The sequence below is a fragment of the Branchiostoma belcheri genome, unplaced genomic scaffold (genome assembly GCF_001625305.1).
Source record: "Branchiostoma belcheri isolate BF01 breed outbred unplaced genomic scaffold, Haploidv18h27 scaffold92, whole genome shotgun sequence".
In the NCBI taxonomy this organism is placed as follows: Eukaryota; Metazoa; Chordata; class Leptocardii; order Amphioxiformes; family Branchiostomatidae; genus Branchiostoma; species Branchiostoma belcheri.
In genome coordinates, this window is record NW_017804598.1 from 114,176 (window position 1) to 125,497 (window position 11,322).

The 11,322-nt window shown below is 41.5% G+C and overlaps 1 protein-coding gene across 14 annotated transcripts in view; it reads left to right on the forward strand.

Moving 5' to 3' along the window:
- The window catches only part of LOC109488168 (roundabout homolog 1-like), an 84,488-nt gene that overhangs the window by 13,592 nt on the left and 59,574 nt on the right, over positions 1-11,322 (forward strand). For 13 of the 14 annotated variants that reach the window (XM_019792327.1, XM_019792335.1, XM_019792333.1 and 10 more), the window contains exon 2: positions 2,561-2,696. In XM_019792327.1, the coding sequence (XP_019647886.1) occupies positions 2,627-2,696 (70 nt within the window). In that variant the 5' untranslated portion in view covers positions 2,561-2,626. Of the gene's footprint in view, positions 1-517; positions 580-2,560; positions 2,697-11,322 lie in introns of those variants that run through there. The other variant, XM_019792330.1, reaches the window with a different exon arrangement.

Here is an 11,322-nt window from a genome sequence, read left to right on the forward strand (position 1 = left end):
TGAAGTGAGTACAGTGTATTGATACATTTATATATCATGATTATGTATTAATGCCTGATGTTATGACCCTTACAGTGCATAACCTAAAGGTGTCTTGTAAAATTTTCATGAATATGATGTAGTAACATGTCCTCAGATGTTGCCAGACGATCTTCCTTATTTGATATTAATATTCATGTATAAATCTTGATAAACGAACCCCAAAAAAGGTTCTTGCTCCAGTAGTCAGAGTCTAGGTGTAAAGGTGATGATGTGAGTTAAAGACCTGGTGGCTAATTCGTTAATACCGGGTTCAGAAATTAAAGAGATGAAAGGTTGTCTCGGCCTGTATTCCGTAGCGCCAGCGGTTGGATTTGGGCGTAGCAACATGGCGGTTGCCATCCACGCTCGGCTGGGTCTGATGGATCTGTTGACGCGATGGCCGCCCCAGCTGTGCATATGACTCAGCCTGGATGCCGTGTATTATTATTCCTCCTCATTTGCATCCTATTTAGTGGACCCAGAGGAAAAGTAAATTTTTCATCCAATGGACTGAAAATTCATGTCTGGTCTACCTTGGATTAGGGATGATGGTGTGAGGTAGGATTTACTGACTTCATCGTTTGGTTTTGGTACATACAGTATTAACTTGTGTAGAATGTACTGACTTGATGGTTTATTCTGCAGTTCTGTAAACTAGATTTATGTAGATTAATGGCACGGTGTAATAATGAGTTGAAATAACATAATATGAATGGTTGACTGTGTCAGAACCATGGCACATATTTCATGATATGAGGAATTACCGGTGTCATATTACAGACCATGTATGTAATTGCACAAAGTTTTGAAAATTTGTACTTTTTGTCTGACTAAAAAAGTACAAGTCCTACACCTTGCTAGACCTTTTTCTCTGGACAAATCCCAATCTAGAAATGGTATTGATTTTTGTTTAAGGTCTGGTCTCACCAGGTAATCCCCATTGCCAGATTGATGACTAGGCCCAGGTTTACTTACCGCAGGAAAACTGAACAATTTTCTGTTTTACAGATTTCCAATTTTCTCGTTAATGCCCTTGGAGGAAGGATCATGCCCGAAAAAAAGAGCCTTGGGTGCTTTTCGGGAAGGAAATCTTCCTGTTGATGAACCTCGTTTGTTTTTTGAGAACGGGCAGTTTCCCAGAGAACCTATTTATATGCATGAAGTCCTGCATGAGCCCTCATTATAAGCAGTCATATTTTAACGACCAAGGTCCTGGCCGAATTTGCCAATAGAGTGTAGAATTCTATCATTGTTACCTACTTTTATCATCTGAATGCTTTAGGCATTGTCAAAGCTACACGACTATTCATCACAAAACAGCTAATAACTACAATAGAAGTAGTTACCTCTGGTTAATATTTATTACTGCAATATTCTCATCCATTCATCCGTAAAGCAGTGCACTGCCGTATCTCTCCGTATGCAGAATTGCCAATAATGTCCCCAGCATCTGAAATGTGGGACCTCTCCCGTCAAACTGTCTTGAAATATGAATTGTCAGAGTCACTCGACAATTGGATTTTCCTGTATCATTTATGAGGAAGCAGATAATATAGGAGGTAATCAGAAGTGATTGCACATCCCATGGATGTTGTGTCCCCCCTTATTTATTAGCGGTGAAGTCAGATTGCTTTGTCACAATGTATGGTAATTCAGTGATAGGACATGGTGAGAAGTGTCTGGTAAAACAATTTGTATTGATTGGTGGTTTTGGCATGGCAAAAGTCCTTTGCTTGCATCAGATAGTAACATACACTTGCATAGAGAAATCCTGCTTAAAAATCTTTCTTATGCTTATCTTACCCTGAAGCATGTTATGGATGTGAAACTTAAAACTTAAGTGTAACATAACATTATAGATAAGAATCATTTTTATTGTCTGCTCGGGTATGAAATCCTACTATGCAACAGGGAATTAAAGAACCAGGAGCAAGAAGGGTCATTCCTATCATTCTTGTATGAAAAAGAAATTCTTTATCAAAATTGGCATGAACAGGGCTAGGTTAGATATACGGCAGGTATGTAACGCTTGTGCCAGGGGGTCAAAATTACAAAGTCAAACTACTTTGACACTTCCACCTTCCCTTTCAGCGTGGTGTTTTGTAAATTGTGTGGGTGTCAGTCAAGGCACGACTTACGACACCGCCGCCCCTTTCCCTAAGAACGCGGGCCTTCTGTTATCGAGAGTTCCGACCCTGTTTCTATTTTTCTTCGGGCAATTCAAATTGAATTGTTTTGCCATCTATAGCGCGAATCGAAGTTCGCCCTGTCATGTTTCTGCCCTACTTTAACCTCCGCAGTGTAAATATATCGACCGTCAACAGTCAGCTTTGAAATCCCAAACCTAACTATTTTCTACTGTTTGTTTATGTTGTTGGTGTCTTGCCGTGTTTTTTTACCCGATACCTTTAAAGATCGAACCGTCGGTTAATAGTGTTTCCCACAATGCTTTGCAACATCCAGTCGCAACTGGCCAATCCTTGTGGTAGCCTGTGGATGTCATTAACCAGTCTTTTACCTCCTGTGTTGGGCTCTGCAGGTTTGAGACGGGGGAACTGAGGTGAACTTGGAAGTGGAAAAAGGAGAGCGTAGGTGGAATGATGCCATGGATTGCAAGATGACAAGGATTCTCCTTCTAACGGTCATTGCAGTGCTGGTGCTGAGGACAGCCAAAGGTACGGCATGTTACATTTTATTGTGTTGGAGAGAGACATTTCCTGTTAGTGTATGCTCTTATCTTAAGAGCGGAACAAAGTGTACTGTAGCAGACTTTACTATTTTATTGAGATAAGATTATTTTTGAGGCAAGCCAAGACTTGCCTGCCACGAGGTGTTAAAATCACTTTACTCGAGGACGTTATCTATAGTATATGATGTCCATGCTGTATTCGAGTGTGTATTGAAAAGTTGTCGACAGGTAGGGCAGACAGTGTGAGCGCAAGGACCGTCTAGGAACAGGTGACTTGTTTGTCTAAGAGCCCGTTGTTTACCCGATTGCCCCGATATCAGCAATTTGTCAACCAATTGCAAATACCGGTGGATGCGATACGTGCAGGAGTGCCATTCACCTGGACTTAGCATGGCTCCGGCCCGGTGCCGCAGTGGCGCCGTATATACCGAAGTTTACCAAGCCCGCTTTCAGCAAATACAACACACAGTTGACCAACACATACCTGGGAGAGATACCAGGTCTGGAATGTCAGAGTGGGTTTTTTTATGTGTGAAGCGATCATGATTACAAACACCCGGACTCAGTAATTAGGTGATTTGGAGATTGTAAACCGTTTCCCAGATAGGTGACAATTGGAAAGTTACACCTGTGTATTTGCTATAGGGATGAACGTGTTACACTGTATGTGTGTAGGCCTGGTAGTGCTTGCTTGCCTCAGGTTTTTTTTATACAGCGCAGAGGCAATCTTATATGATAAAGTCAGGGAAAATGAACACTTTCGTTGCACAGTCAACTCCTTATTGTTCCAAGGCAGTTGAATATCAGACGCTGGTTAATCACCAACCTTTCAAGGGCAAAAGTTGAAAGAGTTAGGCCAGAATTTATTAAATGAAAGGGTACTGTAGGCACAGCACAGCAGTCTGTTTTTGTGGTTTTGTGCAGCAAATTGGTAGATGTCAGACTTAATTTTGCTATGGGATACTAAAGAATGGATAGCGCTGGTCTCAATCCACCTTTTATCCCTTCTTGGTTGTAAAATGTTACACTATAAAATACTTTCCCAAAAGGGTAAAGATTATCATTCAGGACTGTAAAAATAAATTTGAAGCGAATTTTCGCTCTGTATTCGTGTGATAAAAAGAAATCGGTGGAGGTATTGTGCGAGTTTCTTATTATCAGTGTCATACACATGGAAAGTAATCTTACTTAGATGCTGATTACAACACTTTGGTGCATATAACAAATCTCTTATTGTGCAAAAGGGGGCTGAGTGTTGGAAGCGTGATAATACCTCCCATTGTCGCAGGGAGATTTTTCATGGAAAAATCTGAATGTGTGGAAAATGGCAGTTGAAAAGAATGGGAAAGCTTTCTATTCATTGGTGGGCCGGGAGCTTTGGGGCATCGCCGCATGCCGTCCCCCCCCACCACTACAGGCTTTTCAGACCCACTCAAGTCTGACAAATTCAGAGGAGATTGAATCGGAACTATGCCGCCAGAAATGAGAATGCTGGCAATTAAGTATGGATTAATGATTCAAACTATGACAGGGCCATTTGCATACTTGACAACGTTTTCCACCCATGCATTTTTGTTTTCGCTCCTGGAAGTAATGAAATTTGGGGAAATTGGTTCAAAGGGCAAAGTGGTTGTCAAAATTAATGTCGGTCACATGCATATATTCATTGAATTTGCATGCAGCGATAGACCGGGCTTTCAGGTAACAAAACACAAACCCGGGGGCATTGTTGGGCTGGGGAAGGAAATGCTTACGGGACGAAAACCGTGTAACGAGGTTACACATGTTTCTTCTCAACAATATCACCGAACTAACAGGAAGGAGGCGAAATAACACATTTAGCACAGGTAGAAAGGGTGGTTGATTTGTTAAGCCCATTTAAGGTCCCATTTTCGTATCCCCATTACCTGCAGGGGTCAGACTAGTCAGGGGTGAGGTGGGAAGCACAAAGGCGAGGGCTGTCCCATTCACACTCATTCAGGGGGCCCTCAATACATGGAATGGCATTTGAGAGGAATATCTGCATGACAAAGTTGTAGGAGTGTTCTGTACCAAAAGAGATTTTACCCTTGGAACAGAGGCATAGAAACAGTGGGGGCACAATAGGGGCCATGTTCTGGGTGCTTAGCAGTACAATGGGGTGACTAGCGGGACAGCTCCACTTTCCAATTCCACCTTTTGGCGAGACTTCAGGCATGAGGCCAATTCTCTGCCAGTTACTGTCACTTTCTTTCTCTGTCAATCTCTGTTAAGCTGTGTAACGACTTTGATCACTTTCACACACAGAGAGAGAGCATTTCAGGATCGGTTAGAGAAGTCACACCTGAGAGCAGTGCTACATTCTTTCTACAGTAATCTTCAAGGGGGAAAGCACTCACAGTGTAATATCTGTTGATTTGGTTTCATTAGGTATAGCAAAGACCCTAAGCCACAGACCTATTGTACATGTACATACTACATGTATAAAACTTGAAATGCTTGCAGAGGTTTTTTCACTGAAAATTTGCTTTTCCATCTTCTTACCATGTACTGCAGAATTATGATGAACTCAAAACATAGCAAAAAGCACAATTGAATCTACAGTAGCAAAGAGCAGTGTGAATTTAGACGTGTTGAAGCTACCTGTATAAAGCAGAAGCTTTGAATTATAGATTAAATGTGACAGTGTTGTATTGGATGTGATCGTGCTTCGCTTTCAAAAGGATAATTCGCATCAACTTCAAAGATAGCAGGCAACTTTCCACTCAATCAAACTTGCCAGATAAGTTGTCTAAGGAACACCTATTGTTGACACGACAATGAACCCTTGTGCCAGACACTATAAGAAAGATCTCGCCATGTTTCATGATAACATTACGTGCCATGACTGCATTAGGCTTAAAATTATGCCATTGTCAACAGTGGCCAAAATCGCTCAATGTGGATCTATGCCAAGAAAACAGGATGATGTGGCATCAAAACAGTATCCCAGCTACAATAGGCAAGGAAACTTGCTAGAATTTAGTAGAAAAGGTGAAGGTTGATCACTTGAACACTTCATTTTTTTGGACTGCTTCCCCCCTGTTTTTATTCTGGTAAAATAATAAAAATATTTTGCTCCATCCATTAAACAGGTTGTTACATTTGCATTGCCTTTGTAACAGAACCAGACTGGAATAAAAAGAAAACCCCCAGCCAGACTTTACTGATAGCAACCCAAGATAACCATCAGGGGGGGAAACAGGAGAAATTTTAGGCATTCCATAGGTTATTGTAAGGTCCAAGTTGAGCCTGAAGGTGGAAGGAAGATAGCGGGAGGCAAAACATAGGGCAGGGCACACACCTGGTGTCATGTTGCCCAGAGGTATCGCAGGTGTTTGTACTTAACACGTGGGGTTTGGCCCTGTGGTAAGGGAAACCAAAGTCGGGGTTGTTGTTATCATCTTGACTGGCATGTTACATTTGCCAAGAAAGAAGATAAGAAAAGAGAGGTTTTCTTCCAAACAACACTAGGAGGCGATTTTGGTTGTGTCCCTTGTAGGCCATAATAAGAACGGTGTTGGTGGTTCCTTTGTCTCGTGAATAAAGACCGGAAGCAGGGTAAGCAAGGGTGAACAGTGTTCACCTTTTATCCTAATGAAATCTGACTAAGATCACAGCAACATGTAATTAAGTGCTTGAACCTGAATCCTGGTCTTTCCGGTTCACCTTTTCTGTCTTAAAACTAGAAGAAAAGACCTGTATTTTGTCTGTGATATGTCATAATTCTTGTATGATAGGACACTTAAGTTTCGAAATAAGTTTTCAGTTGTTTTCTGTTAATGAAAAAATCCATGAAGAGATAACTACTGGTAACCAGCATTTTTCTTCCATAGTATTATCCGTTGTACTTGTAGCATATTTTCCTTTTGAACACTGCATCCTTTTGTTATCTGCATCTCAAAACTGTATTAACCCAAAGCCCGGTCTTCATTAGGCTGTGTTTTGTCTGGAAGAATTACCACAAGTGGATTAGCATCTTGATTGGCTAGCGTTAGTCTACCCGCATGCGAGACACAGGGCTTACTGCATATCAAACTGATTCATCTGTAATTTATGCATATTTGTGTATATATGTATGAAAGCATGGCCAGGTTGCAAGTCCTCCTTTTGTGCCATTCAATTTGGTTTATAGATATTTCTAAACCAAAGGTTTGTTCATACATAAAATAGTGTACTAAATAGTAAAAAAATATCCTCCTTCTTGTGTTTCATAACTATAATACAAAAGTATCCTTTCTTGTAGTATTGCAGTTGTAAAGTTCTCCCCCCCCCCAAAAAAAAGTGTGATGCCATTCTTGCTTGTTGCTTGTCTTAGCATATTTCCTCCCCTAAGTATGTATTAATGAGTTATCTGTCACCAGTAGGATTTTGACCAGCTTGTAGGCAAGCCCTGCGTCCCCTTTGATGATGACATCTCAGGTTGACATTTCGATTTCAGGTTTGTTCAGTCCTGCCAGTGGAGTCAGTCTGTAATCCCTTTAGTCCCACTCCAGAGAGTTCCTTGGTATCTCAGTCCCTTCCTCACCATTTAGAGATTGCCTCTGAGGGACTGAAATGTTGATGTAAGATCAAGATGAAAGACTACTTACTCAAACTGTCTCCCAACAGAACTAGATTGAGCTTGTGTGGGTGGCATTCTTCAAGCTTTAGTCAACAAGATATTTACATGTATGTAAAATTAAGGGCAATAATTCTGTACCTTGAACTTATGAACTGTGGTTTTGTACAGCCAACAATTGAAGTCAAATTGTATGATTCTCGTCGAGATTGTATAGTCTTGTTAGAAAGATCCTCGAAGTTCTACCTACTTGTTTCTTCAAGAGGAAAATTTTTCAAACTCATAACAACTGTGTAATAACTTTCCATACACCCCAGGAGGCCAGGTCAGTTATCCAAGATGTCATTTATCCTGACCCAAATCTGTCACTCGTCTGCTGACAAGTGACAATATCGAAAAATTTACCAGGTGAACTTTGCCATCTCAAGAGGTAATGAAGGACAGAGCAAAGATATAAGGTCATGATTTGTTGCTGTCTTGTTTGATTGTAAACTCCTTGGTTAGGACCCAAGGTTAGCATGTGAAGGAAGTTGTTGTTCTGAAAGTTTATTTTAGAAAGATCACCTCAACAAGGGTCAGTACCAAGATTACTCACACTTGTGATTGACGTTATGGGAGCAAGGCTTGGAGCGTTGGAGACATAGGAAAATAATACTGGCGAAATGCACCACATGTGAAGAACAGAGTAACAAAGACTGAAAGAGCAAACATATCTTTGATACCGCTGCAAAATGTCCCATTATAATGCTATTAAAATTGAAAATAAAATCACCTGTAGTAGTGTTTAACGAACAAGTAGATGTGGGTATGATTGGCAGACTTCGATTATGTGAAAAGTGTCTGCTATAGGGGGGTACGAAGTATGTCATGTGAATCTATGATAATACTAATAGGGACGGAGATGTCTGTCCAAATACCAGGCAAATCCTGGTGCCCAGCGGTTTTTAATCCCCAGCAACAGAGGAGGCATGTCTTTATCTCTGTATTGCTTATTCTGGCGGTACTCCGTCCAAATATATCTTTCAGTACTGTATTTCTAGGCAAAAATATTATGACTGTTGTAAAACTAGTAATAGCTTCTGTGTAATGCTGTTATGAATTTTATATTTTATTTCAACAAAAAGATGTATACAAGATTTATACCTAGTGTCTGCCTGAAGCCTTTCCGTGTTATTCTTTCAAATCCCATGGCTGCATCTACAAGATTTCCAATCTCTGGCATAATCAGAACATGGCTTACTTTCATGTGAACCCAGACTAGTTGGCCCCTCCTACTCACCTGCTGGCATCAATTCTACCAGCCAAGTTTGTCAATCAAACTTTCCCCCACAATACAGACTTGTTCTTTGATGTACAACTTCAATACACCGCCCTGTCAATATTGACCAAATGGACCATTTCCAGATTACCAGACCCCTGTCTAAGACCATATACATACACCTTGACTTAGTTTGATTTTTAAAGATTCTTTTTAGACTTGTCAGGCAGATGCACCAGCCTGTGACCCCACCTGTAGTACTTTTTTTCCAAGGGAACTCCCACTGTTTATTTTTGGTGTGCCCATCGCTAGGACCACCAACTGTGGAAACATGGCCTCCAGCCTGAGTAACCATCAGTATATTTGTCTTCATCCCCCATTTAGAATGGCGGACATATTTACCTTTTAGGCCAACCGACTATGACAGAAGGTGTAGAAAAGGATCTCACTTATTCGCCGTCCTTCAGGAAAGCGTAATCAGAAGCACGGTTTTTGTTTCACGGGAGGTCTAATGAATAAGAAAAATCGGACGAGCTGTCTCCTCCAGAAGGTTGTCCATTGAAGTGTAGTGTTGCAGGCCTGGGAGAACTGAATAGAATGGCAGTAGGATGGATGTTGTGTTCTGTTTGATTTGGGTCAAATTCATCTTGATAAGGGTGATGACAAAATAAGGTGTGGACAGATGGATGGGACAGCAACTGCCTTGTCCTGGCAACCTTGTCCTCAAAAAAACACACAGTATCAGTGAAAATACAAGTAGTAGAAGTACAGTATAGCACAGTAACTGGAGTGTGGTATATGTGGGTTGGTGAGTTATTACCAGTAACCTGATAGGAATCTATGCAGCAGGCCTATACCCCCAATGAAAGAAAAACCAGATCACAGATCTCTGTACTGGTGTTGTTATATCCCTCAAGGTCTCAAGGATATTACACAGATAAAGCCAGTTTTGAGTGGTCTGGACAGGTTTTCTGGTTGTCAGGTTTCAGTTCTGGAGGACAGCAGACCAAACATAACAACTATCCATCTAGTGTGGAAACGAGGTCGTAGACAAGAGAATTGTCACTCAACACTCTGGATCCTAGTTTAATGTTGGCAGAGCAACCAGTAGTGAATGATTTTGTAGCTTTACTCAGTAAAGTTAGCTGTTAAAATTGTGACGGATAAGTTATTTCCAGTTGTGATGACATAAATTATATCCTTTTAGAGAGTTCGACAAGGAACCAAACAGGGTGACATTTGAACCCATGTGACAATGTTATTGTCCTTGTAGGGAGAAAAGCAAATTCCAGTCTTGTACAGAAAATCTGAATTTTTCTCATACCTCAGCATGTGTACTGGGAAGGAACCTTTGAAATTGTATGCATCTAGGTCATGCCAGGTCTCTAGCTGAGTTGCTTTCTTCTGTGAAAAAAAAAATTGATGTGTGTTCCCAATTTCCTGTGTGTCTGCGAACCGCATATTCTATCCACCGCTCGTCAAACCTATCTCTGTCATCTTTGCATGATTCAGTGCCCTTCTATGACCTTGAGCAGCGTAAGTAATGGGCCACGCAGTCATCTTTCCCATCATTCCTATCTGGGTAAAGGTTAGACCGAGTCACCTTTGATGCAGGTAGGGGTGGTGCGAAGCTATCCTTCAACTGATTTCCTATCACCAACATCCGCTTACAATGCAAGCGATATTGTCTCTTCAAGTCTCTAGGGTAGCAAAATATTTTTATTAAATTTTAGTTATCAATGCTGGGCTTGTGTAGGTACACTTACACCCCCAGCAGCAAAATGGTATAGTCCACCCCATGACACAAGGATGACTTGCCATCAACTCTTCAAAAATTTCTCCTGAAACATCCAAAGGTAGCAAAATACTTACATGTATATTAATTTTAGTTATCAGTGCTGGGCTAAGGTGTAGCTACATGTACCTCCCCCTGGCAACCATGTGTTGTAGCCCACTGCTCACCGCTGTGAGGCAGTGTGACACAGGGTTAGCATAGACTACCCTGACTTGTCATCAACTCTCCACAATTTTCTCCTAAGGTAGCAAAATGTTATTAATGTTTATCTATCAGTGCTGAACTAAAAGTACATGTATAGCTACATGCCCACCCCCGGAAGCGAAATGATGCAGTCCACCCGTGACACAGCTAGCAAAAGACCACCCTGACTTGCCATCAACTCTCCACAAATTCCCATCCCAGCACCATTACCCCGCAGGGGAACTATTTCTGATGCCCATTCCAATCGATGAAGAGGCATCTTTCCATTTGCGGCCAGCTTTATGAAAAGGCGGTCAGCAAAGGGAAATGAAGAGAAAGGGGAGCGGCCCTGCATCGTAATGACATCGGCGGGATTGCGGCAGGCTTACGGTTGCCATGGAGACGAAGATTGAAAGTTGCCCTCTTCAGCGGTTGAAAATGAACACGATAAGCTTGTTTCTGCACCTGCTGGTGGGGGTAATATTGCGCAGGCTGCCGGTAGCATTAAACCTGGAGAGACCGGACATAGAATACCTAAGCATAAACCTTCTATACAGTAGTTACCTTCGCCAAGAAGGTTATGTTTTCAGAGGCGTTCGTGTATGTGTGTGTGTGTGTGTGTGTGTGTGTGTCTGTAAACACGATAACTTGAGAAGGCCTTGAGGGATTGTCTTGATACTTGGTAGGTGGGTAGGTCTTGATGAGACGTCAAAATGATTAGATTTTCGGTACCCCTAGTGTCTTGTTATGGTACTGCAGCTGAACTTCCGGTTTCATATCTCATGATCTAGACATGC